The 27,267-nt window shown below is 46.6% G+C and overlaps 1 protein-coding gene across 1 annotated transcript in view; it reads right to left on the bottom strand.

The window, feature by feature from the left end:
* Nucleotides 1–27,267, bottom strand: part of PIGN (phosphatidylinositol glycan anchor biosynthesis class N) — a 137,932-nt gene that overhangs the window by 56,011 nt on the left and 54,654 nt on the right. The window contains exons 17-23 of the mRNA XM_060244280.1: nucleotides 24,699–24,790; nucleotides 22,094–22,205; nucleotides 10,724–10,832; nucleotides 8,111–8,213; nucleotides 7,346–7,448; nucleotides 4,266–4,352; nucleotides 998–1,053 (exon numbers count right to left, since the gene is read on the bottom strand). Coding sequence (XP_060100263.1) covers nucleotides 998–1,053; nucleotides 4,266–4,352; nucleotides 7,346–7,448; nucleotides 8,111–8,213; nucleotides 10,724–10,832; nucleotides 22,094–22,205; nucleotides 24,699–24,790 — 662 coding nt within the window. The remainder of the gene's footprint in view (nucleotides 1–997; nucleotides 1,054–4,265; nucleotides 4,353–7,345; nucleotides 7,449–8,110; nucleotides 8,214–10,723; nucleotides 10,833–22,093; nucleotides 22,206–24,698; nucleotides 24,791–27,267) is intronic.

Raw genomic sequence — 27,267 nt, 5'->3', positions numbered from 1 at the left:
AGTGATTACAGCATCAGATTAGGAGCAGGGATACCGAGGTACAGACTCTCCCTCTCAGGCGTGGAATTCTAGCAGGAGCTCCTTTGCATATTAGGCCACACACCCCTGATGTAGCCAAACCAAGCTTACAAAAAAGAGCCTTCTAAGCTCTTGGAGGATTGGCTACATCAGGGGTGTGTGGCCTAATATGCAAAGGAGCTCCTGCTAGAATTCCACCCCTGCCCCCTCCACAAAGTCATGAAGCTAACTGGCTGACCTTGGATTGATCAAACTTAGCTTAACCTCCCTCACAGGCTTGTTGTGAGGATCACATGGGGCGTGGAGTGATTATATCACATAAGCTAGCCTGAAATCCATGGGATGAAAAAAACTGTCCCTATAAACACCAAAATCGGAATTATCTTAAAAACAATTTTTAAAATGGCAGACCAGTGCAAAGTAAGAGAAATTCTGCCAATCTGCCCAGTTTTGCATGGCCTGCCATCCTCTTCCACTCAGTCTGTTTCTGTCTGTCTAGCACACTTCAATCCCTTCCTTCCTTCCTGAAGATCGGACTGGAGTACACAGTTCTCCTCTCTTCATTTTATCCTCACAACAGCCTTACGAGGGAGAGAAGGCTAAGGTCAACCAGCATGCTTCATGGAAGGATGTGAATTCAAACCCAGGTCTCCTCAGAAGAATTAGATTTATACCCCGCCCTTCTCTCTGAATCAGAGTCTCAGAGTGGCTTACAATCTCCTTTATCTTCCTCTCCCACAACAAACACCCTGTGAGGCAGGTGGGGCTGAGAGAGCTCTTTCAGCAGCTGCCCTTTCAAGGACAACTCCTGCGAGAGCTATGGCTGATCCAAGGTCATTCCAGAAGCTGCAAGTGGAGGAGTGGGGAATCAAACCCGGCTCTTCCAGATAAGAGTCCGCACACTTAACCACTACACCAAACAGACCAACAAGCTAACCACAGCATCACACAGATTCTCAATGGAACTACCAATAGTTACCTGTTGATAGAAGCAATGTTTCCAGTCCCGAAAAAGGCTGTCACTATGAAAAAAACCTGCATGGGTCTTAAGGAAAACAAACCACAACATATTCCTTTTTTAAGCAAAATATCGCAATTCTTTTCTATTCCAGCAATATTCCAGCCATTTTGAAGGAAAGGGAGGGTATATTTAATCAACCAGTCAAGGAAGAAATCTCAAGTTTTGTATCCAATATAAGAATTCTCATATTTAAAGATTTAGCTTCAATAAGGACTGAAGTGAGAAAAGCACATTAGAGAGCCCCTCTGGGAATGCTGCTATTTGGACACGCTTTTAGAATGAGAGAGACTTTACTCAGCTTGTGAATTAGGGCCTCTTTAGACACCTCCTCCGCAGTACTGTTTGGACCTGTTTGGACAGGACTATCTCATGTAGAGCAAGGACAACAAAGAAGCACACAAGCCTGAAAGCTGCTCCAAGAATGTACTGCTAGGGAGCCAAGAGGTAGGACCTATGAGGCATTTGTCTGAATGAACCTACAGGTGGGCTTGAAAATATTCCAGGCACCTCACCACTCCCTGCAGCCCTCAGCTGACCTGAGGCACCAGACTTTGGCTCATTTCCTCCTGCTTCCTTCTGCCATGCTGGATCCACGCAGGTCTTAATGCACCACCTTGAGCTAACCTCATAGGCATCTTGAAAGAGTCTGAAAGCACAACGCCCCAGTGCTTCAGCTTCTGCTGCCTAAAAGGAAAAGATGGCAGCAGGGAGGGGAGTCTGCTCCTATCCCAGGGCTTTTTTTGCAGCAGGAACTCCTTTGCATATTAGGCCCCACTCCCTGAAGTAGCCAATCCTCCTGGAGCTTACAGTAGGCCCTGCACCCATGGCCGGTGTGCGGGAGGAGGCTAAGTAGGCAGCCACCTAGGGTGCCACCTAGCCAAGGGGCACCACTAGGCGCCCCCTCTTCCCACACGCAGCGTGGGTGCTCCTTGGAGCTTGCCTTCCCCAATAGAAAGCAGGCTCCATGGAGTGCAGACGCTGCCTGGCTCATTGTCCCCGGCACCTTCAGCTAAAAAGATCAAGTAGTATTCTCACAATTTGCATTGCTTAATCTCACAATTTAAAAAAAAAATAAAATTTCAAATAAAAAACTGTAAATTAAAACTGTAAATAGTTTCAAGTTTCTTCATTTCTGCTACAATTCTCTTTTTTTTTTAATTTCTGGACGGGGGCGCTAGTGGGCAGCTCTCCTAGTGCACCAAAAACCCCAGCACCAGCCCTGCCTGTACAAAGAGCCCTGGAAGCTCTTGGAGGATTGGCTACATCAGGGGTGTGTGGCTTAATGTGCAAAGGAGCTCCTGCTACAAAAGAAGCCCTGCCTACTTCTATGACCGGGGTGAGGAGGGGTCTCTATGGCCTTCTCAGCCATGCCCCACCCTTCAACTGTCCAGGGGGGACACTAATGACAGACTTTGGCCTCTAGGTTTTCTTTAGTGAGACAGATTAAGTGAAGGAGGCGTCTGAGTGGTCTCTCTCCTGGCCTCCTCCCAGATCTCCAGACTTAATCATCAGCTCTCCAAAAACGGACTGGTATCAACCCAATAAAGTTTTATTCATTTATTTTGTATCACAAGATTGCGGTATTACCATACTTGGCACCAGAGCTTTATTTGTAGAAGAAAAATTGCAGATTTATACCCCCCCCATCTCCCTGAATCAGAAACTCAGAGCGGCTTACAATCTCCTATGTCTTCTACCCCCACAACAGACACCCTGTGAGGTGGGTGGGGCTGAGAGGGCTCTCCCAGAAGCTGCCTTTACAAGGACAACCTCTGCCAGAGCTATGGCTGACTCAAGGCCATGCTAGCAGATGCAAGTGGAGGAGTGGGGAATCAAACCCGGTTCTTCCAGATAAGAGTCCACACACTTAGCCACTATACCAAACTGGCTCTCATTTGCACAGGAGGAACTAATTTGCATATTAGGCCACACCCCTGATTCCAAGCTAGCCGGAAGTGTATTCCTGCTCAAAAAAGCCCTGCTTGGCACAGTGTTAAAGAAAGCAGTGCACTAGTCTGATACAGCAGGGCTCTTCTTGTGTTGTTATATACAAACTGAGATCATTTGGGATGAGAACTCCTTGCCCGATAGCTGCCCTGTGCACAGCAGGGATTTGAACCTCAATCTCCCCAGCCATAATCCAACGCTCTGACCACCTACAATAAAGCTTTATTCCAAAGTGACCAAGAAACTGAGCCCAGTACGGTCTTCTGTAGAGGTCCTGATCTATACAACTAATTTGGCTTGGGGCCACAGGGGTCATCAGGGGAACGAGCAGCTTCATAAATAGTTGCCATTGACTTCTACTAAGTGAAATAGTGCTACATCCAGAGACAAGATTATGAAGAGAGAAAAGCCTACAGGGCACAATAAACATCTGCATGCAAATCGCACAAGGATACCCTATAAAAGACTTCATTACACTCAGACAGCCTATCGTACTGATGGACTCTCTTTTTTTTGGGAAATAATATCCATGGGCCATTTCAAGTGAGATTATTACTTTCAAAGTAACGATCCACTGGGGTTTAGGCTGTTGGCCCGGATAGCATCACCTTCAAATTAAGTCCAGTGGCCCTCTGCACCCAACAGAAAACTCACCCCCACCCGGATGATGAAAGTCACCAGATCTCGTTCTCCACGCTCAAAGCAGCAGTCTCGACCTACTTAGGAGGCTCCCCGGCTACATACGAAAAAGCATGCCTTTGCAAACTAAACAAAAAGAGAGAAAACCCCTCAAAACACTGCCTGATAAGAGATGAGAATGGTCCAGAAGGGGAAATAGTTACTGAATTTTTATTTGCCTTTCTCTCCATCATTCTCATTCATTTTATCCTTGTTACAACTCTCCGTCATTCTCAACCCATTTTATCCTTGTTACAACCTGTGAGGTTGGTGAAGCTGAGAGTCTGTGACTGGCCCAAGGTCACCCGGCAACCTTCCATGGCAGAATCAGGATTCGAACCTGGATTTCCATAAGTTCAATACACTAGCCACTACACATTGAAAGCAGTCAAGTATTAATTAAAGGGAAAGAGAGGGAATCAGCTTGCCCCTGAGAGTTTAGAGGATTTTGGGAGGACAGATTTTGGGGTTAGGAAAACAGTTCTTCCAAATGGGTCCCCTCCCTATGATTTTTCCGTGGGGCCCACGCTGACCCCTGGTAAACCCAGGGATTTCTGTGCAACAGTTGAAGTTTCCTCAATGAAGGACTGCTCAAGGATACGTAGAAAAAAGATCGCCTGATGTCACCCACGTGCAGTTGTCGAAATTCAGTTATATCGGCCGTGTGCGAAAAGCTGAGAGCAGCAAGCTATAAAAGATAGTGAGAGAGAATCAATACGGCAGTGTCAGTTAAGTTCATGTTGATATTAAAGATATATTTTCAGGGGAACAAATGAGAAATTAAGGAGCTGCTGCTTCACGGAAGCCAGCCGGGGCCGCCATGGAAGCCGCTTCTCCCACAGTTTTATTACACTTTAATGGCTCTCTTCAAGAAAGTTATCGCTGAACTGGAGTGATCCAGTAGAAATAGCTCCACCACCACAGGTAAGGAAATAATTCCTTGACCTTTCTGTTTGCCACCTTATTTCCCCTTCCTTTCCACCAAACCTACTGATGGGAAGAGACATATTGCCGTTATTCGCAAAAGTCACATGGGGTTCGGCAGCTTTAACGATATCCCCTGGTGAGTCTCGGAGGAAAGGAATTGCAGAGCTCCATCTCCACAGCACGAGAACGAGAACCCACATCCTAGGCCTCTGGGGCTAAATCCTAATGATCAGCTGAAATCTACCCTCCTATAACTCCTTCCAGTACTCCTTTAGGAGAAACATACCTTGGATTTGAAGATATCAGGGATACCCTAGAACAAATCCAGCTAGCCTCTGAGATAGGCGAAGATAGCACAACTTCTGTGGTTCTCCTAAGGCAGGGGTGGCCAAACCACAGCACGGGAACCATATATGGCTCTTTCACACATATTCTGTGGCTCTCAAAGCCTCCACCACCCCGTCATTTGTCTCTTTAAGCCAGAGAGCTAGTTTGGTGTAGTGGTTAAGTGTACGGACTCTTATCCAAGAGAACCGGGTTTGATTCTGCACTCCTCCACTTGCACCTGCTGGAATGGCCTTGGGTTAGCCATAGCTCTCGCAGGAGTTGTCCTTGAAAGAGCAGCTGCTGTGAGAGCACTCAGCCCCACCCACCTCACAGGGTGTCTGTTGTGGGGGGAGAAGATATAGGAGATTGTAAGTCGCTCTGAGTCTCTGATTCAGAGAGAAGGGCGGGGTATAAATCTGCAGTCTTCATCTTCTTTAAAGCACTTCGCCAAGCCAAGCCAGCTTGGAGAATGCATTTAAAGTTCAAGTTGCTTTCTTTCCACCATCTATCTGCTTCCTTTCTACCTTTCCTTCCTTGCCGCTCTCAAACAACTGACATTTAATCTATGTGGCTCTTACATTAAGCAAGTTCAGCCACCCCTGTCCAAAGGCTTGCTTTCTCAAAAGCCACTCATCAGAGGTTCTCCAAGTCAAGCTGCCAGGTGGCTTGGTTTGGAGAAGTGGCTTAAAGCGACAAATGCCTTCTCCAAGCCAGCTGATGCGGTGGGGTGGGGGCTTTAAGAACCACACAATATGTGTGAAAGAGCTCCCTGTGGCTCCTGAGCCGCAATTTGGCCACCTCTGGCCTACAGCACTTCCAACAAGTGTTTGTCCAGCTGCTGCTTAGCTGTCAAAAAGGGGAAGCTCACCACCTCCTTTGGTAGCTGCTTCCACTGTTGAAGAAAAAAGGAAAGGTCCTCTGTGCAAGCACCAGCTGTTTCCGACTCTGGGGTGATGCTGCTTTCACAACATTTTCACGGCAGACCTTTTTACGGGGTGGTTTGCCATTTCCTTCCCCAGTCATTACACTTTCCCTCCAGCAAGCTGGGGACTCGTTTTACCGACCTTGGAAGGATGGAAGGCTGAATCAACCTTGAGCTGGCTACTTGAACCAGCTTCCGCTGGAATCAAATTCTTACTGTAAAAAAGTTTTTCCTACTATCCATGAGAACATAAGAGAAGCCATGTTGGATCAGGCGAATGGCCCATCCAGTCCAACACTCTGTGTCACACAGTGGCCAATATATGTATGTGTGTATACACACCCACCCACACACACATATTTATATACACACACACTGTGGCTAATAGCCACTGATGGACCTCTGCTCCATATTTTTATCCAATCCCCTCTTAAAGCTGGCTGTGCTTGTAGCCGCCACCACCTCCTGTGGCAGTGAATTCCACATGTTAATCACCCTTTGGGTGAAGAAGTACTTCCTTTTATCCGTTTTAACCTGACTGCTCAGCAATTTCATTGAATGTCCACGAGTTCTTGTATTGTGAGAAAGGGAGAAAAGTACTTCTTTCTCTACTTTCTCCATCCCATTCATAATCTTGTAAACCTCTATCATGTCACCACACAGTCGACGTTTCTCCAAGCTAAAGAGCCCCAAGCGTTTTAACCTTTATCCAGCTGGTACCTTCCCACCCTTAATTAAAACCCATTAATGTGTGTCCTTTCCAACAGCTCTCTGACCTCCTCTAAGTGACAGCCCTTCAAAGACTTCAAGAGAGCAATCATATCCCACCCCCTCAGCCTCCTCCAGACTGAACATTCCTAAGTCCTTCAGCCTTTCTTCATAGGGCTTGGTCTCCAGCAGCGTTTCCTCTAAGCTGAGTTAGTGTGAACTAGCTCACAAATTTTTAGCCTTCAGCACACACATTTTTGTCTTAGCTCAGGAAGGATGACCCTGAGCACACTAATTTATGCAGTAGCTCACAACTTTAATGCCAGTAGCTCACAAAGTAGAATTTTTGTTCACGGGACTCTGCAGTTTAGAGGGAACATTGGTCTCTGGGGCCCGGATCATCCTTGTCGCTCTCCTCTGCACCCCTCCCCTTCTGTCCACACCCTTCTTGAAGTGAGGCCTCCAGAATAAATAATTGCATCCAGCAGAAGACTCTAACTGAAGTCAAAATTTGAAGCGGTCACCATAGAGTAATATGTTACGGTGAATGCATATATATCTATTGGTAAGAAAGAGCCAACACATGTTCACTTAACAGATGAAACAAGGGATGAGGAGTTGGATAAACTTGTGGTTTCAATCACATGTTTCAGCTGTACATTTGCTGAATGTAGCATGAGAATTACTCAAATTATGAAGAAAAATCAAGTGCCTACTGTGCACAGACGGTATGCATATTGCCTGTAACTTGTGAAAGAGGTTTCCAGCGTAAATGGGGGTTACAAATCAAACATTACCTTTGGCTTCAGTGAAACTCCATAACTTTTCTGCGCTTCTTGTTCCATAGTAATCCACACAAACATTAACAATGTCAAGGCTGGTGGGAAAAGCGCTTCATATCTACACCAACACAAATGACGACAAAGGTTTTAGTTAAGCTGTAAAATCAGGGAAATAAAGAGGCCAAAATATAGATTTTTATTCCCCATTTATTCTCCCCCACGTGCACATTCACACATGCACAGGGAACACTAACAACAGATAAAAGGGGGTAGATAGCCGATCCAGGAACTAACAAAGCCTGACGGAACAGGAGTCCACAACTCAAGTTTCTATATTTAAGTGAATGGACTTGCACCATTTTGAATTTACCTCACAAAAGCTGGGACTAACTTGAGGGAAACTTCCCCCTGTAGGGTTTCCCACTTTCTACTTGTAGACAGGTTTAAAACTCAATTGCTTTGGCCTACCCAGGAAGGCACTCACAGGCTGTGTCTGTCAAGAGAGTACATTCCATGCAGTCATGGACTTCAATTGCACAGCCTTTAACTCATCAGATACTAAAAAGCATGCAGGAGGCACGCTGGATTCGTGCAGAACGTTTTCTCTGAGGTGACGACTCTTCAAAGGGAAGCTCTCCCCCACTTTGTGGCAGCCACATTAAGTCCGGGGGGTTTCCCCAGTCCTGCCTCCAGGACCAACTCGATGCACTTGATACATAACACACACAGAATATATTGAATTCTTTTTGTAAAAAAACCCAACACAACAAAGTGTGTTACCCTGTGCTAAGCAGAAGGTACGTGGACATCAGTGAAAGGAAAATGCTCAGGAGCCTCAAGAAGAGCACTGTAGAGCTTAACAGTGGTACGATCAAGGATGAAGCTGCAAGACATCGAAAATAATTGGTCAGGGCAAGAGGACTTGAACAATCCCTCCCTTGACTGCTCTCAAAAGTGGTGCGCTACTGAGGGAAAAAAAGTTTCATTGTTTCTTATGAACCAGCAGCTATTGTGCATTCCTACTCCTGGAAGCCAAGTTTACCTCACGAGTCCCCAGCACTGTGTCCGCAGGTGTCATGGCGCCTGCCAACAGCTTTCTTGGAGCCCACTGAGTGTTTCTGAAAGTAGGTGGGTCCAGGCGGGGCTCTTGCCCAGTACGGCTTCTTATCTGATTGGCTATGTAGATCATCTGAAGATCTGATTGGCTATGTAGGTTAAAGTAATATAGTTTCAGTAATATAGCTAAAGTAATATAGTTTCAATGTCTATATATACCACTATGTTGGTTCTGCTACCCCTCTTTCCCAGTGTATTTTTTTAAACTAACCCTCTTCTTCCTCTGTGAGGCCTCACCTCCTGTAGCAGCCATTTTGTGCACCGTGTAGGGTTGCCAATCCCCAGGTGGGGGCAGGGGATCCCCCAGTTTGGAGGCCCTCCCCCCGCTTCAGGGTCGTCAGAAAGCGGGGGGAGGGGAGGGAAATGTCTGCTGGGAACTCTTTTATTCCCTAGGGAGATTTATTCCCATAGAAAATAATAGAGAATTGATCCGCGGGTATCTGGGGCTCTGGGGGGGCTGCTTTTTGAGGTAGAGGCACCAAATTTTCAGTATAGCATCTAGTGCCTCTCCCCAAAATACCCCCCAAAGTTTCAAAAAGATTGAACCAGGGGGTCCAATTCTATGAGCCCCAAAAGAAGGTGCCCCTATCCTTCATTATTTCCTATGGAAGGAAGGCATTGAAAAGGTGTGCTGTCCCTTTAAATGTGATGGCCAGAACTCCCTTTGGAGTTCAATTATGTTTGTCACAGCCTTGATCTTGGCTCCACCCCTAATGTCTCCTAGCTCCACCCCCAAAGTCTCCTGGCTCCACCCCCAAAGTCCCCACATATTTCTTAAATTGGACTTGGCAACCCTAGCACCGTGTTACAATTCCAAATGTGCGCATAAGCCCAGAAAGGTTGGGGACCCCTGGTCTAGCTCAGAGGCAACAGTAAGAGACACTCTTTTCGCTCTTCTATAGTGAGAATTCCAGTATAACCAGACAGAAAAACAAATGAGAAATACTTCCTTTGCTGCCACCATTTTGAATTTACCTCACAAAAGATGGAACTAACCTGGGGGAAACTTCTCCCCACAGGGAGAACTTTCTACTTGTAGGAAGGCTAAAACGCAATTGCTTTGGCCTACCCAGGAAGTCATGCACAGGTGGCGCCTATCAAGAGAGAATATTTCATATGGGCAGGGCTTTTCTCGGGGGGAATATGGAGGAACAGCTTAGAGGGAACATTGGACTAAAGGGGGGGCATGATAAAATTATGCCTGGGATGGAGAGAGGAAAAGAACTTTTCCCCACCCTCTCCCAAAATACTAGAACTCACGGAATTCCAATAAAGCTGATGGGCAATAGGTTCAGAACAGACAAAAGGGAATACTACTTTACACAGTGATTAAAATGTGGACCTCGCTGCTGGAAGATGTAATGATGGCCACAGGAATAAATAACTTTCAAAGGGGATTCAGACAGATAAGCCTATAAATGGTTACTAGCCGTGGTGACTGAGAGGAACCTCCCCATTCAGAGGCAGTCAACCTCTGAATCCCAGAGCCGGGAGCCAACATCAGGGGAAGGCCTTGGCCTTTATGCCCTGCTGATGGCTATTCAGAGGAACTGGGTGGCCTCTGTGTGAGACAGAATGCTGGGCTAGATGGGCTACTGGTCTGATCCAGCAGGGCCCTTCTTGTGTTCTCAGGAAGGCCTTGCTCTTTATGCCCTATTGGTGGCTGTCCAAAGGAACTGATTGGTCACAGTGTGAGACAGGATGCTTGAGTAGGTGGACTACTGGTCTGATCCAGCAGGGATCTTCTTACGTTCTCATGAAGGCCTTGGCCTTTAAGCCTTGTTGCTGGCTATTTAGAGGAACTGGTTGGCTACCGTGTGAGACAGAATGTTGGACCAGATAGACTACTGGTCTGATCAAGCAGTGCTCCTCTTACGTTCTCTTTTCAACTGCAACCGGAATGTGAACTGAATATACTTGAATATATTCTGAATAATACATTCGGGGGGAAAACTTGGTTGGTCTTAAAGGTGCTACTGAACTCCTACTTTGTTCTGTTGCTTCAGACCAACATGGCTGCCCAAATGGATCGATACTTGAATATAAGTTTAACTTTTGCAATATACTTCCTGGGAGAGTTATATACTGCAACTCTGCTATACCTATCAATAAAGATGCTCTTCAAGCAAGATGCCTTCATCAAAGGGGTACGGATCAATGGGATCCAACCCCCGCCCCCTAGAAAGTAACAGAGACAGCAGCAAACCAACATCTTCCTTTGCAAGCCCCACATCATCCATATTCCAGATTAATCGAGACCAAGACAAGGAGGCTCACCTAGCGTTGTCCAGCTCATAACTTGATTTATTAAAGGCAATCCTTGCTTGCTTTCCAGACTGCTGTGGGTGTTTTTCACAAGGTACGAGGAAAGCGCCAGGCTCAGCAACTACGAAAGAAAGCAAAACATAGAGAAGAAAAGAACCAGGTGCTTTTAAGGAAGAGGGCCAGTCGCCCAGCTGGTTCTTCCACAAGGTGGTGATTAAGGAGAAGCGGACAGGAGAAAAGTTAATGTTACCGTACAGATTCTACACACTCACCTTTTAAAATTCAAACTAAGAAAAGGAAATGAGAAATAAGTAGGTCTTCTTACTAGGGTCGAGATTCCCTATCTTAAGTGGCATAATTTACATAAGATGCTATCCAGGCCTCATTTTGGGCAGGAGCTCCAGAACCTCTAAATTCTTCGTTCCTTCCTACCTTTCCTTCTTTCCTTCCTTTCTCTCTCCCCCTTCCTTCCTTCTTTTCTCTCTCCCCTTCCCTCCCTCCCTTCCTTCCTTTCTCTCTCCCCCTCCCTTCCTTCCTTTCCTTCCTTCTTTTCTCTCTCCCCCTTCCTTCCTTTCCTTCCTTCTTTTCTCTCTCCCCCTCCCTCCCTTCCTTCCTCTCTCCCCCTCCCTTCCTTCCTTTCCTTCCTTTCTCTCTCCCCCTTCCTTCCTTTCCTTCCTTCTTTTCTCTCTCCCCCTCCCTCCCTTCCTCTCTCCCCCTTCCTTTCCTTTTTACCATCCCTTCCCTCCTCCCCAAATCCTTGCTTCTGGGCTCCATTGTTCAAGCCCCCTGTGAGAATTTTGCTGAATTCTAAGATCTGACAAACATGCTAATATTTTTACACACACACACAAAAAAAAGGGAAAATAACCAAAACATATAAAGCAGAGAGATAAAAATCTTCATCCTGCCACTGCGGCCACACAGAAGAAAGTAATTTTAAAAGTATGATGGGGATAAGGTTTTATGATGACAATTATAATTCAGGAAGCATTTTAAGGTAGATGCTGAGCTGATCCAATTTAGTGCACCTCCCAGTGATGTCAGGGCTGTGCGGCACAGGCAAATGGTTTGTGCTAATGAGCACCGGCACCTCTTTTTCTATGAAATGACTCCCCGTGCTATCGATTGTAAACAACACATTTTTGCTTAAATGTTCAGATTTCAGCCCAAGTTTTTATAGTTAAACAAAAACGCCATTCACAATGGACAGCACCACCTGGGTAATTCTGAAGATCTTCAGCATCAGAACTTTGCAAGGAGAGATGACAAGGCAGGGCCGTGACCAGCAAAATTTGATCACTGTTACATGAGAAGTTTCCCAGCACCGGAGCATTTGGGGCTGCTACGATGCCACACTGGCTTGCGTGTATTTCTCCTGCTCTCTACACATGTTCCTTATATATAATATCACTGAGGAGCGGTAGTGGTGCAGACAACTGCAGACAACTGCAGATTTGCCTGGAACACAAGCTAGGGCTAGACCTGAAACACAAGCCCAGGGGGCACCGTTCATATCTGAAGACGTGAGCAGTGACTCCATGAAAGCTCCTGCCCTGCCACAAACAATGTTCCCTCTAAGCTGCAGAGTCTTGTGAGCAAAAATTCTGCTTTGTGAGCGACTGGCATGAAAGTTGTGAGCTGCTGCGTAACTGAGTGTGCTCTGGGGCCATCTTTCCCGAGCCAAGACAAAAATGGGTGAGCTGGAGGCTACAAATCTGTGTGCTAGCTCACGCCAGCTCAGCTTAGAGGGCACACTGGCCACAAACTGTGTTAGTCTCGAAGGTGCTTGCACTTTTCTGCTGCTTCGGACAGACTAACACAGACTGAGTTCTGGGCATGTTGTAGGAGGACAGAGAGCATGACTTTATTCTGATGCCTACAGGGTGAATTTTTGGAATCTCTTGTTTTTCTTCAACAAAAAAAACCCTTATGGTTTTGTTGTTGTCGTTGTTTGCAAATGACATGTTCCCTATAAATTCTATATCAGCCTTTCCAAATCTCCCATCAGTTTTCCTTGCTTGAAAAACTACAGAGAACCTCCAAAACCAAATGCAACTTTGGCACTTTCAACGGCTGTTCGAAATTACAGCGTAGCTCACCGTGTCCAGAGGAGGGCGATGAAGTTGGTGAGGATGGTGCGGAGTTGCTTTCTACGGTCCCAGGCGGTCAGACAAGAACCAACGGGTTGAAATTAAATCAAAAGAGTTTTCAAGCACATGTTAGGAAGAACTTCCTGAGAGAGCAGTTCCTCAGTAGAACAGGCTTTCTGGGGAGGTGGTCAGTTCTCCTTTGGAGAATTTTAAACAGAGGCTAAATGTTCATCTGACGGCATTGCTGATTGGGTGAACTCAGATCATAAGAAGGATTGCAGGAAAGGCTGCATTAGGGCTCGGTTCTCGTGGCCCAGCAAAATGCTGATCACCACTTTGGGATCGGGCAGCAATTTTTCTCCAGGCCAGTTTGGCGAGGGATCCTGGAGGTTTTTTGCCATCTGGGCACAGAGCAGGGGTCACTGGGTGCATGTGTACTGGGGAGGTATTTGTGGGTTACCTGCATTATGCAGGGTTTTGGAGTAGATGGCCCTGGAGGTCCCTTCCGATGCTATGATTCTATGAGTGTATGAAATGGGAATGGGGTTAAAGGAAGGGAGCAAAGAGAGCTGGGGGGAGGAGCCTGCAAGGAAAGGAAAGGTCCCCTGTGCAAGCACCAGTCGTTTTCGATTCTGGGGTGACATTGCTTTCACGTTTTCATGGCAGACTTTTTAAGGGGTGGTTTGCCATTGCATTCCCCAGTCATCTACGCTTTTCCCCCAGCAAGCTGGGGACTCATTTGACCGACCTCGGAAGGATGGAAGGCTGAGTCAACCTGGAGCCGGCTACATGAAAACCCAGCTTCCGCCGGGGATCGAACTCAGGTCGTGAGCAGAGCTTAGGACTGCAGTACTGCAGCTTTAACCCTGCAAAGGAAGTCCTAAATAAGGGAGGCAAGGGAGAGATTTGGGGGGTTGCTATGATTGCTTTCAAACTGAAAGTGTCTCAACTAATATTGTAAGGTGTTTTGAACCAGGAGGAAAAGTGGGATATGACGATTTATGATATAATCAATAAATACATAAAATACAGAATAGGTTGAAGGAACTGAGTATACATGAGGGGTGCCTCCTGGCCACTGGTGGGGGATGGGGGGGTAGGGGTGCAAGATCCAGGATGGGAAATGCCTGGAGATTTGGGGATGAAGCCTGGGCGGCAATGCCAGAGAGTCCACCCCCCAAAGCATCCCTTTTCTCCAGGAGAACTGATCTCTGCAGTCTGGAGAGGCGCTCCAATTCCCACTTGGAGGCTGGCACCCCTAAAACATTTAGCCCACAGACTGAGGGGAGATCGTGTTCTTCAAACACGGGCTGGAAGAGAGGGCAAAGACTTGCTCTCTGCAGCTCCGGGAGGTTCTGCCACTGGGTTGCCAGCCTCCGGGTGAGGCCTGGAAATCTCCCACTTTTACAACTGATCTCCAGCTGGCGGAGATCAGCTCCCCTGGAGAAAACGGCTGCTTTGCAGGGTGGACTCTATGGCACTGCACCATGCTGAGGCCCCACCCCTCCCCTCCCCCCTCCCTCTCCCAGATCCACCCCCTTAGTCTCCAGGTATTTTCCAACACAGACCTGGCCACCCTGCACTGGGAGGTCATCAGCCAAAGGCTGGACAACCGTCTTCTGGCTTTGAGCGGGGAGGCTGGGGCCAGTTGGCCTGCAGTGTGAGGCCTCTTCCAGCCCTACATCCTCCCTCCCTCCCCACTTGCATTTTTCTCATGTGAATATCATGCTTTTGTTCGACAGCCAGCAGGTTGTATAACTCCCACTACATCTTGGATGCCCTTCAACCGTTCAGCACCTCCTAGAGCAAACTGTTGATTCATACTTGCATAACCGTATTTCACGCTCGAGTTCAGCCAAAAGAAGGACTTGGGAGGAAGTTTGAGGGGTTTTTTTTTAAGAAAGTGAGCCTGATTTGTCAATAGGAGTCTGTTTCAAGCTTTCAGCATTACAGATTGGAGAGGTAATTAGAGGCGAACATCGAGCAGCAGCTATTTGGTGCTGGTTTTTATGTGGGTTTAATGAACTTCTCCTGATGTGCCATCAAGTGACTATCCATAGGGGAAACCGTAAGACATACACACTGGGCTCCGGGCTCTCCTTCCCCCCCTGCAATCATCCCAGGCTTTGGACTTAGCAAAAATAACACTAACCTTCCCCCATCCTAATTCTACAAAGGCGATCTCAGGTTCTTGCCGATGGTATGTTGTTATTCCCCTTAAGAGTTAAATGCTTGGGGAAACAAAAGAGCTGAAAGGAATCCAGCCCGTCGTCAAGAAAGGAGTCACGGTTCTTACCAGGGAGGCGGTCCCCACCCACCCGTAGCAGAGGAAGAGAGAAGGGAATTAGGCACAGAGAGCTGGCTAGAAAAGGCTCAAGCATATTCGCACATGTTGCTCCAACACGCCCAGATGGTTCCATCCAAAAGGCACCCGCAGCCGGCTCCCCAACGTGATGATTCAGTGAGCCCTATGGCGAGATGGTGCTGCAGTATTTCTGCTTGCCTCCACAACTGCATTCGCAATCTACCCACCCAGCTGATCACCAAAAATGTACCATGTGTCCCATGTCGACAAGCAAACAATGACAGGCCAGGGCGCTTTTGCTTTAGGGTTCTTCAGTGCCCTTTTCATGACAGCGAAATTAAAATCAGAGCAGCGGCCCCACAAAAATAAGCAAAGGGGAATGTAACACTACATGGCAGGGATGTCACTCATTTGTTACGAGGACCGGATCTGACATAAATGAGACCTTGTTGGGTCGGGCCATGGGTGTCATAAAATGTAATGCCAGGTAACAGAGAGATAAGCTTTATAAAAGACACAGACAAACACAATGATTTTTTAAAAGCGTAAAACAAAACACGCTTAAAACATTAGCACTCGTTGGTCTTAAACGTATTTTCTTTGTATCTCTCCCATGGGATCTAGGGAACTGGGCAAAGGAAGCTCTGGCTCTTTCCTTCCTTCCCCAGGGGACCAGGAGGGGGAGGAGCCTCAGCCAACAGAAGGAAGAGAGTCTTGACTCAGTAGCTATCCTGTGCACTTGAGAGAGCCTGGCAAAGCAAGCTCTCCCTTCCCATCTTTCTCCCCAAGGGAGGAGGTTCAGCCAATGGAGAAAACAGAGGCTTTGCTCTGTAGCTCCTGTGCAATGGAGCAAGCCTGGCAAAGCAAGCTGCGATGCAGAGGGAAGCAAGAGAGAAAGAGAAGATAGCAGATGACAGTGAGTTACTTGCGGGCCTGAAAGGAGCCTTCTGGGGGCCTGAAGGCTGCATGGTTGACCCCCCTGCTATACGGGGTTCTGTCTGGCTGTTTTGGAACACTCTGAAATGCTTCAGAACTCCACACAGTCTATGTGGAAATACAGCTGCTGTGAGTAGAGGTGGTTGAAGGGTGTGGGTGGAAATGAGCTAAACGGCAAAAGCTGGAAAGAGGCAATTTCTGGTCAGGCTAACTGGATCACAGGGCTCTTACCACAAGAACAGGACTTGGGGCCAGGTTTCAAGCGGCTGGGAAACTCCTCGAGATCTGTGGTTGTGAGCCTCGGCCGAGTGGGGATTGGGGAGGTACCTCAGTGGGATTATAATGCAGTTAAAGCAGCTATTTTCTCCATCTGAACTGAACTCCAGGAGATAAAATCATAGAGTTGGAAGAGACCTCCACAGTCATCTAGTCCAACCCCCTGGACAATGCAGGAAAATCATAAGAACCTCCCCCTGCCCTCCTGCTCATGATCTACCTAAATTCACAGAATCGTAACTGCTGTCAGATGGCCATCTAGCCTCTCTTTAAAAACTTCCAAAGAAGGAGAGCCCACCACCTCCTGAGGAAGCCTGTTCCACTGAGGAATCGTTCTAACGGTCAGGAACTTCTTCCTAATGTTGAGCCGGAAACTCTTTTGATTTGATTTCATCCCACTGGTTCTGGTCTGATTTTCTGGGGCAACAGAAAACAACTCCACACCATCCTCTAGGTGACAGCCCTTCAACTACTTAAAGATGGTGATCATATCACCTCTCAGTCATCTCTTCTCCAAGCTAAACATACCCAGCTTCTTCAGCCTTTCCTCGTAGGACTTGGTCTTCAGACCCCTCACCATCTTTGTTGCCCTCCTCTGGACATGTTTCCCTCTAGTTTCATAGGAATTTCACACACACACACACAGCAAGCTTGGTGTAGTGGTTGACTGCGCGGACTCTTATCTGGGAGAACTGGGTTTGATTCTCCACTCTTCCACATGCACCTGCTGATGTGACCTTGGGTCAGCCGCAAGTTCTCTCAAAGCTGTTCTGCTCAAGAGTAGTTCTGGGAGACAGCTCTCAGCCCCACCTACCTCACAGGGTGTCTGTGGGGAGGGGAAGGGAAAGGAGAGTTGTAAGCTGCTCTGAGACTCCTTTGGGTAGTGAAGGGTGGGGTGTAAATCCAAACTCTTCTTCTCTTGTCTATATCCTTCTTAAATTGTGGTGCCCAAAACTGCACACAATACTCTAGGCGAGGTCCACTTGGAGATTGACAACCCTATCAAGCCAAGCCCATTGGGACACAGATGACACAACTGGGCTAAAACCTGAATTGTTCCCCCTCTTGTTTCATAGGAATTTCACACACACAGAGCAAGACCAAGTGCAAATTAAATAAAAATTCTGAGTGGGAAATCACATGATAAATGGTGTTCTAAACAAGACCACTTTCTTCTGCCAAGTATACCAGGGATCACTTTGCACATTCTATTTCCTTGATACACACCAAAGACATTTTAAGTGCAAAAATAAAGTTTTTAAGAAGAAACTTAGCAACTGTTCACTAATATACATAAGCTGCAGGTGGCATCTTTGGGGTGTTCTGATGCGATGCCACAGACCCAGAGCAACAAGCCAAAACTAAGAGGATGTCCATAGGATAACAAACCAGCCTCAGCGACAAGTGGAAAGCAGAGCTGGGCAAAACCCAAGTTACGATATCAGGTAAAACCAGCAATCGATTGCAAAAGCTAATCCTTACCGGAAAAATAAATTTCCAGAAAAGATTAGTACTTAATCGCAATTCTGGAAGTTCTCAACTCTCGATTCACGGTGGGTGAACTCTCCCTCTGATCCCCTTTTGACTTAAACTGAAGGTGACTCTACCGGAAACGCACAGATCAACAGCAAAATCAATTACACTCTTTGTGATCCTCATTTGAATTGTTCTTATTCCTAGTAGTGATGCTAATGGCAAAGCCAATTGTGCCAAATTGGTGGAAGCCAGTTCATGCCAGGCTGGGGGGGTGGGGGGAGAGAGGGTAATCTGAAGCATTTCAAAGCAAGTCAGATGCTAATTGAGAGGTAGGGCAAATTACATTTTTTTTAAACTGAATCTATCTTTAGAATCCTTATCCTTGCTTTCTGAGTCCAAGACTTTTTTAGAAATAAAATCTCGTCTACTAAGCTCGGAGCTACAAAATCTTTATAGTCTTGCCAAAAGAACCTGTTCTCCCCTAAACTTAGGGATTGTTCCAAACGCAAATATTCTAGCTGTGTACTTCTACCAACTTCTAGCTCCAAATCTGCACAGAGCTTTTTCCTGGGCCAGATTCAATGCCCTTCCGTCAGCCATTTTATTTGGCGGATTCCGAGGGACTCCCTATTAAAGTAGGTGCTGTCCTTGTAAGATGGATTGTGTAGAGAGTACAAGAAAGCTTACGTTCTGAATAAAACTAAGTTGGTCTTAAAGGTGCAATCGACTCCTATTTTGTGTTGAGACTGTCGCCCATGTTCTTCTCCAATGTCCTCTCTATTTGGCGTCCCGCCGGGATCTTTTATATTCCATATTGGCCCAAATTTCAGAGACCTCTGATGCTTTTAAGGTGCTTTTCTTGCTTGATAATTCTGATCCGGAAATAACAGAATTAGTAGCAAAGGTTTTTTTTATAGAGCTATGGTTACTCGTCCTGATAAGTATCAGGTTTTACTATGTTGCTACTTTGTTTTTATATTGTAATCCCAATTTTATTTTGTATGGATTACATAATTCTTTTAATATGTAACCTGGCCGACCCTCTATTTTATAATCTTATATATGCCAATAAAGGCTGCCTTGTGCATGTGGGTGTTAACTTTTTTCTATCCACCCCATATTTACAGTGACACCTAGTGGAAGCTGGAAACACGTTTCAAAAGGGGCTCCTTTGGCTGAGAACATTTACTTTAACAACATGTATCGGCATCCATTAAAAGCAGACTAACCACTTCTAGATAAACTTTTTGCCTAGGAAAGGAATAGTTAATGCTAAGTCAAATCCTTACAAGTATGAACCATCTACAAGATTGGCAAATGGGTCAAATTTGTGTGATATACGCACAAGTCACTCAAGATGGGTAGCCAAGTTAAGTCTCTCTGTAGCAGTAGAACAGAGCAAGAGTCTAGTACAGGGGTGGCCAAACTGCGGCTTGGGAGCCACTTGTGGCTCTTTCACACATATGGTGCAACTCTTGAAGCTCCCCAAACCCTGTTGGTCAGCTTGGAGAAGGCATTTCTCTCTTTAAATCACTTCTCCAAACCAGCTAGCAGCTTGGAGAATGCATTTAAAGTTAAACTGCTTTATTTCCACCTCTCTCCCCCTCCTCCCTCCCCTCATCTATCCTTCCTTCCTTCCTTCCTTCCTTCCTTCCTTCCTTCCTTCCTTCCTTCCTTCCTTCCTTCCTTCCTTCCTTCCTTCCTTCCTTCCTTATCTGATGTTGCTGTCTTGTGGCTCTCAAACATCTGATGTTTATTCTATGTGGCTCTTATGTTAAGCAAGTTTGGCCACGCCTGGTCTAGTACAAGGGTGGCCAAACTCACTTAATGTAAGAGCCACATAGAATAAACATCAGGTGTTTGAGACATGCAAGACATGAATGTTAGGTGTTTGAGAGCTGCAAGACAGGAAGGAAGGAAAGAAAGCCAAATAGATGGGGGGGTAGGAGGTGAGAGGGAGAGGAGGAAAGAAAGCAACTTTAACTTTAAATGCATTCTTCATTAAATGCATTTCTTCTTTAAATGCATTTAACTTCTTAAATGCATAACTTTAAATGCCGGCTTGCTTTGCTTGGAGAAGTGATTTAAAGAGACAAACGCCTTCTCCAAACCAGCTGATGGGGCGGTGTGGGCTTTGAGAGCCACACAATATGTGAAAGAGCCACATGTGGCTCCTGAGCCACAGTCAGTTTGGCCACCCCTGGTCTAGAAGCACCTTAGAGAGTAACCAAATTTGTGGCAGGATTGGTGTTTTAAGTGAGTCATTGATAACGTCTTCAGATACAGCTGGAATGTGATTTCAGATGCTGAATGACAACAGCAAAAACTACATGTAAACACCGTGAATTTATGCCAATTTACAATTATAAATCCACTTACAACAATGTCATGAATACTTAATAAATTTGATTTTTTCATCAGACGATATATTATTTATTAACTGAATGTCCCTAAATCTCTTCCAACATACAATTGACAAAAAATGATCTCCTTGAATCAATTAATTGTCCATAGCATCCAATCAAAATTCATGAGCTGAACAGTGGCTGCAACATCCAAGCCACCAGTACCCATGACTGCTGAAATTGACAAAGTTTCTCTGGTCAGGAATTAAACAACGTGACTACGGACATCCCAGGTTTCTAGGCATGTTTCAAACAAGATCTTCTTCTGGTTCGTGGACACATAAGCAGTCCCAGCGCGTGGGGTTCTGTTGCCTGAGGCAGAACCCCAATGTCCTCCCCCCAAGTAGACATTTCACGCGTACACAAAGTGTGCACGTGGAATGATGTCACCAAGAGGTGACATCATCACACCGGCTCTCACCATGTCCCTTCCGTGGCGCTGGGCGGGTGCTGGAGAGGGGAAATGCCGGTTTTCTTGGCTTTAAGGGGTCGGAGAACTCCCCTGACCCCTTAAAGTCAAGAAAAAACACTGGTCAGTTTCCCTCAGCAGTGCTGACCTCAGCAAGCACAGCAGAAGGGAAGCCAAGTCCCATTTTTTCTTGACTTTAAGGGGTCAGAGAACTGACTGCACCACCTTTACAGGTGGGCATTCGCCCGGTGCTCCGCAGTCTGCACTGGCTGCCCACTGAGTACCGGATCTGCTTTAAGGTTTTGGTTCTAACATTTAAAGCCTTACGCGGCCTGGGACCAACATACCTGTGGGACCGTCTCCTTCCATATATGCCCAGGAGGTCGTTACATTCGGCCTTCCAACGTCTGTTGGCCGTCCCTGGCCCAAGAGACGGCCACCTTACCTCAACTAGGGCCAGGGCTTTTTCAGTCCTGGCCCCGACCTGGTAGAATCAGCTCCCTACAGAGATCCGGGCCCTACCTGGCTTATTAGCCTTCCGTAGGGCCTGTAAAACGAAGCTGTTCCACCAGGCCTTGAGTTGAGGCTGCGGGCGTCTATTCTTGATCTGGTTGGCCTCCCCTATCGGCACTGTCACCTGTGCTATAAAACAGAATAATATCTGCCGTCTCTATGGGCTATCATGATGTGAGACGACCAGGCTGGGCAATATGTGATTACGGTATACTTCTTGAGTGCTGTTGAGTTGTCTGTTTATAAAATGTTTTTATTGTATTTGATTGTTTTATCGTATGTTGTACTCTGCCCTGAGCCCTGTGGGGAATGGGCAGAATAGAAATATACTAAAATAAATTTTAAAAAATTAAAGCCAAGAAAAAACACTAGGCACTTCCCCTCAGTGGCGCTTGCGTTCGGCAGGGGCTGCAGACGGGAAGTGAGTCCAAGGCTCGGGAGGGCGTGTCCCGGGAGGGGGTGCCCACCCCTGCAGGGAGCTGGAGCCCTAGGCAATTGCCTGGTTTGCCTAGTCCCACGCGCCGGTCCTGCATATAACCTTCTTTAATCAGAACCCAAATGCTCAATAAATTATAATTTGTTTTCATAGCAGAACATAAGAGAAACCATGTTGGATCAGGCCAACGGCCCATCCAGTCCAACACTCTGTGTCACACAGTGGCAAAAAAATTTATATATACACACACTGTGGCTAATAGCCACTGATGGACCTCTGCTCCATATTTTTATCTAAACCCCTCTTGAAGGTGGCTATGCTTGTGGCCGCCACCACCTCCTGTGGCAGTGAACACCATCTGTTTCTATCTGAGGTAAGCAGTTCTTACCAGGCTGGGGCGGGGGAGGACCACTTGACACAGTTTCCCGCTATGAAAATGAACATGACTGGGCAAACAGGCAGGCCTGATTTCAGACAGTGGCTGGGAAAACGAACGCTACAATTTATCTGTAATTGTTATTACAGGACTTACTGACCTGAATGAGATACAGGTAGAGATCTTTACCAGGCACGTGTCTTTTCTTGCTTTTCCAAAGTAAGGCCACCAGGCAGGATGAAGATAGGAGGACCAAGAAGCCCGCTGCTGTTCTGTAGAAGACAGGCTCTCAGTGAGATCGCACAGTTTTAGGAATGCTCCTCACCAAGATAAAGGTAAAGGCAGTCCCCTGTGCAAGCAATCAGTCGTTTCTGACTCTGGGGTGACGTCGCATCACAATGTTTTCACGGCAGACTTTTTACAGGGCGATTTGCCATTGCCTTCCCCAGTCTTCTACACTTTCCCCCCAGCAAGCTGGGGACTCATTTGACCGACCTCGGAAGGATGGAAGGCTGAGCCAACCTGAGCCGGCTACCTGAACCCAGCTTCCGCCAGGATCAAACGCAGGTCGTGAGCAGAGAGTTTGGACTGCAGTACTGCAGCTTTACCACTCTGCACCACGAGGCTGCTCACCAAGATAAAGCAATCTAAACTTCTAGCGCACAATTAAAGAAGATGCATAAAATGTTCAGCTAAGCTTTTAGAAGAGGTGAGACAGTTGAGTCAACTGAGTCTTGACCACGTCTACCTTTTCAACTCAGCTCAATATCTTTATCCATCCACCGTTTCCTCTCAAGCACTAGCCTCATGGTCACTTGCCTGCTAACCTGCCAAAGGAAGAGACAAATGGGCATCATAAAAACCTGCTCAAGAGGAGATAGCCATGGGCTTTTGGCACAACAGCCCATGGCTGTCTCCTCTTGAGCAGGTTTTTCTCACTGGCAGAGCTCAGAATATCTCCCACAAGGGGCAGAATTCCGAACTCTGGATTTGGGGGAGGGGAGTTCACCTAAGCAGGCCAACGTTTTAAAAGGTGGCATCTCCCTTTGTTCTGGGTTCAAACACTTTGCTCAGGTGCTGTGACCTCTGAGACTCATCTTCCTTTGTCAAGGGGGCAGAAGAGACACTGGGGCATGTTTTGCTCCTCCTAAGGTAACTTTCCTATATGGTAACTTAGCTAGACTAAACTTTGTTCTGCTGCTTCAATTCAACCCATCTGAATTTAGCTAAAGTTTCATGCTTTCTTTTCCTTAGATCTGTATCTCCTAACTAGGGCTTCTTTTCTGGAAAAAGAAGTGCTGGAACTCTCAAGAGGGAAATGGAGAAGCACATGGGTGCCCGCCCCTCTTCCCTCATGAACTTTTAAACATTTTTTGAGAATCCCGTTTCCACAAAGAGGTTCTGGAACTCTGTTCCGCCACATTCCCCCAGGAAAAAAGCATTGCTCCTAACTATGATAGCTCTTGCTTAATCTTTAGTAGTAAAGCATTAGTTTACTCTTTAACAAAGCAGGAGTCAAGTCCCACCTTTAAGACCAACCAAGTTTTATTCAGAACGTAAGCTTTCGTGTGCTCTCTAAGCACACTTCATCAGACGAGGGGGTCAGGTATAGCGGGCTGAGAGAGCACACGAAAGCTTACGTTCTGAATAAAACTTGGTCTTAAAGGTGACACTTGACTCCTGCTTTCTTCAACTGCTTCAGACCGACACGGCTGCCCTCTTGGATCTAGTTTACTCTTTAGTAATAAAGTTACTTTCCTGTTTAAGAAAGCCAGGACTGGCCCCAGCCTGTCTGGCACCCTAGGCAAGGCTAATTTCTGGTGTCCTTCCTGCACTGATAACGTCACCAAGTTACATGGTAGGGCACCCAATTTGGTGCCCCCAGAAAGCTGGAGTCCTAGGCAATTGCCAAGCTTGCCTAGTGGCAGGGCCAACCCTGAAGAAAGCAGACTGTGACTGCCAGTTTGGTGTAGTGGTTAAGTGTGTGGGCTCTTATCTGGGAGAACCGGGTTCAATTCCCCACTCCTCCACTTGCACCTGCTGGAATGGCCTTGGGTCAGCCATAGCTCTGGAAGAGGTTGTCCTTGAAAGGGCAGCTGCTGTAAGAGCGCTCTCAGCCCCACCCACCTCACAGGGTGTCTTTTTTGGGGGGGGGGAGGTAAAGGAGATTGTGACCGCTCTGAGATTCAGAGTATAGGGCGGGATATAAATCCAATCTAATCTTCTTCTTCAAATCCTACCCACATGCTAAGAATTGCTGTTACACACTAAGAACATTCACACATGGGAGGAACCAGGGGTGGAATTCTAGCAGGAGCTCCTTTGCACATTAGGCCACACACCCCTGATGTAGCCAATCCTCCAAGAGCTTGCAAAAAAGAGACTTGTAAGCTCTTAGAGGACTAGCTACATCAGGGGTGTGTGGCCTAATGTGCAAAGGAGCTCCTGCTAGAATTGCACCCCTGGGAGGAACTAAAGTAGTTGGAATGGACATACCCATTAGCTTTTGGATGTCCTTTTGCACAAAAAGGATAGCAATGCTTCCGTGGGGAGGGGGATCATTCAAAAAAATCAGAAGCAATTTAATCGCTCTCAACAAAGAATGCATTTACCCGTAATTACTTTATTAAATTCAGAACATCAGCAATAGCGTCAGGAGGCTGCCAAGAGAAATTCCCACCCAATGATAAAATTCTATTTAAATCAGTGTAAGTTGAGAGAAGGAAAACTGGGAAAATGAAGAAAACAAGAGTTTGTGCTCTTACACCAGAGGAATATTTTGATCTCTTCCTACGACAGGCATCAAGGGGAAGACGGACAGAAGCAAACAGGAAAGAATCCAGCTTAGCATCGTTGCCTGAAAGAAAACAAATTCACAGAGATTCACATGCACAAAGAGAAATAATTGTGGAAAATGAAATGCAAAAGTTTAAAAAAATAAACTGAGTTAAGGTCGAGTCTTGGCGATTTGCTATCTGAAAGCTCTGAATAAGGAAAAGATGTGTACAACTTCAAGATGCGGCTGCGGGTCTCACAATACATTTGTGAGATGGTCCTGATGCTGTAGGGAGAAAACTGTTCTCCAAAGAGCTCCCTCAGCCCCACCTACCTCCCAAGGTGTCTGTTGTGGGGAGAGGAAGGAGACTGTAAGCCACTCTGAGTGAAGGGTGGGCTATAAATCCAATCTCTTCTTCTTCTATGAGCATATCAGAGAACACAGCATGGTACATGCAGCGTGCACACTGTGACAGCATAGTGAAAACTAGATCTCATCCACGGGTAGTGTGGTTGATGTGTGGAAACGTCCTCCCTACAGTTCCTATCACTGAAGTCAATGAACAGGCAAAGCCAATATAGTCCCATAACCTTCTGGGCAACAGAATAGGGAGCACCTGAGACCCAGAGGCCTCCCCAATCTGACAAAAACAGATCAATTTAGAAAAGATCCTCAGCTAATCTGTTTAAAGCCCAAGAACCCCATGGTGCATAGTGGTAAAGCTCCAGTACTGCAGTCCAAACTCTCTGCTCACAACCTGAGTTTGATCCCAGCGGAAGCTGGGTTCAGGTAGCCGGCTCGAGGTTGACTCAGCCTTCCATCCTTCTGAGGTCGGTCAAATGAGTACCCAGCTTGCTGAGTGGAAAGCGTAGATGACTGGGGAAGGCACTGGCAAACCACCCCGTAAAGAAGTCTGCTGCGAAAACATTGTGATGCGACGTCACCCCAGAGTCGGAAACGACTGGTGCTTGCACAGGGGACTACCTGGACCTTTAATCTGTTCAAAAGAGACTTATTTGGAATCAGACACTGGGCAGGTGTGCCTGTATGCATGGATCTGCCCATCCTTACCTACCTGCCTTCAATCCCTGCCAATGTTGCCTCTACGCTGTGGAGTCTTGTGAGCAGAAATTCTACTTTGTGAGCTCCTGGCATGAAAGTGGTGAGATGTGCACTGAAGACTGGTAGGGATCAGTGTTCCCTCTAAGCTGGGTGAGTGTGAGCCAGCTCACCGTTTTTTAGCCTCCGGCTCACCCATTTTTGTCTAAGCTCACGAAAAATGGCCCCAGAGCAAACAAATCAATGCAGTTGCTCACAACAAATTAGTTTGCTCTGGGGCCATTTTTCATGAGCCAAGACAAAAAACGGTGAGCCGGAGGCTAAAAAACTGCACAGCACTGACACCGTTTGAGACGGGGGAGGGACGGTGGCTCAGTGGTAGAGCATCTGCTTGGGAAGCAGAAGGTCTCAGGTTCAATCCCTGGCATCTCCAAAAAAGGGTGCAGGCAAATAGGTGTGAAAAACCTCAGCTTGAGACCCTGGAGAACCGCTGCCAGTCTGAGAAGACAATACTGACTTTGATGGACCAAAGGTCTGATTCAGTATAAGGCAGCTTCATATGTTCATATGTTCTAATTAGATACACAGCAGGGGTCCCCAATGTTTTTCAGCCTGTGGCCATTTTGGGAGTTCTAACAAACTGCAGTGAACACAGCCATAAAATGGTTGCCACCAATGTTCCCTCTAAGCACACAGTATCATTCCTATTACCGCAGTAATACGCCTTAGGAATGATACCGCGTGCTTGTATTAGCTTCAGCCTTTGCTAACAGTGCCATTGTGAAATACATCAATTTGGATATCCCTCTTTGATAAAGACAGCGGAAACGGTGCGACAAGCGTCCTGCCGGCTCCAGGCTCCGTCAGAGGGACGTCGGGGAATCTTCGGATTCATTCCTTTTGGAAAAATCTGCACAGGCACTTTGACCTACAAGCACTCTGTAGCACTAAGCACTTTAAGCAATTTGTTCTAATGAAGTGTGCGCTTAGATGCATTTTTGGAAATGAGTTACATGTACCTACCTTGATATATTAATTGTCGAATTGGGTTATAATAATCAGTGCTTTGAAGTTGCATACTTAAATATTTGTAAATGAATTAACAATTGTGTTCGTTATTTTGTCACGGTTTCTCGTTGGGTTTTCATTCTCTCCGTGATTCCCTCTATTGTAATTCCCACCTGGGGACTGGCAACCCTAGGCACTAGGGAAGGTGTCAGCAGGCACTGTGAAATCACAACCAGTCCACCATCAGGGACGGGGCACAAGCTGAGAAAATGCAGTTTGGTTCATGGTTTCTGGTGTGTCCAGTTCGCGAACCATGAATCAGCACAAAATTTTAGCTGCCTAACAAATCGGTTCAGTTCATTATCTAGTGGAATGCCGCCCCCCCTCCCGGATGCGTAGGGGATCTCTGGTTGATTTTCCTCTACCTGCCCTCCACGTTTGGTGAGGATTGGATTTACGGAGTCTGTCGTTTCCCCAGAAAGCATTTTCCT

The sequence above is a fragment of the Heteronotia binoei genome, chromosome 7 (assembly GCF_032191835.1).
Source record: "Heteronotia binoei isolate CCM8104 ecotype False Entrance Well chromosome 7, APGP_CSIRO_Hbin_v1, whole genome shotgun sequence".
Taxonomy (NCBI): Eukaryota; Metazoa; Chordata; class Lepidosauria; order Squamata; family Gekkonidae; genus Heteronotia; species Heteronotia binoei.
Note: the sequence above shows the minus strand (reverse complement) of the source record. Positions and strands in the feature narration are given on the sequence as shown.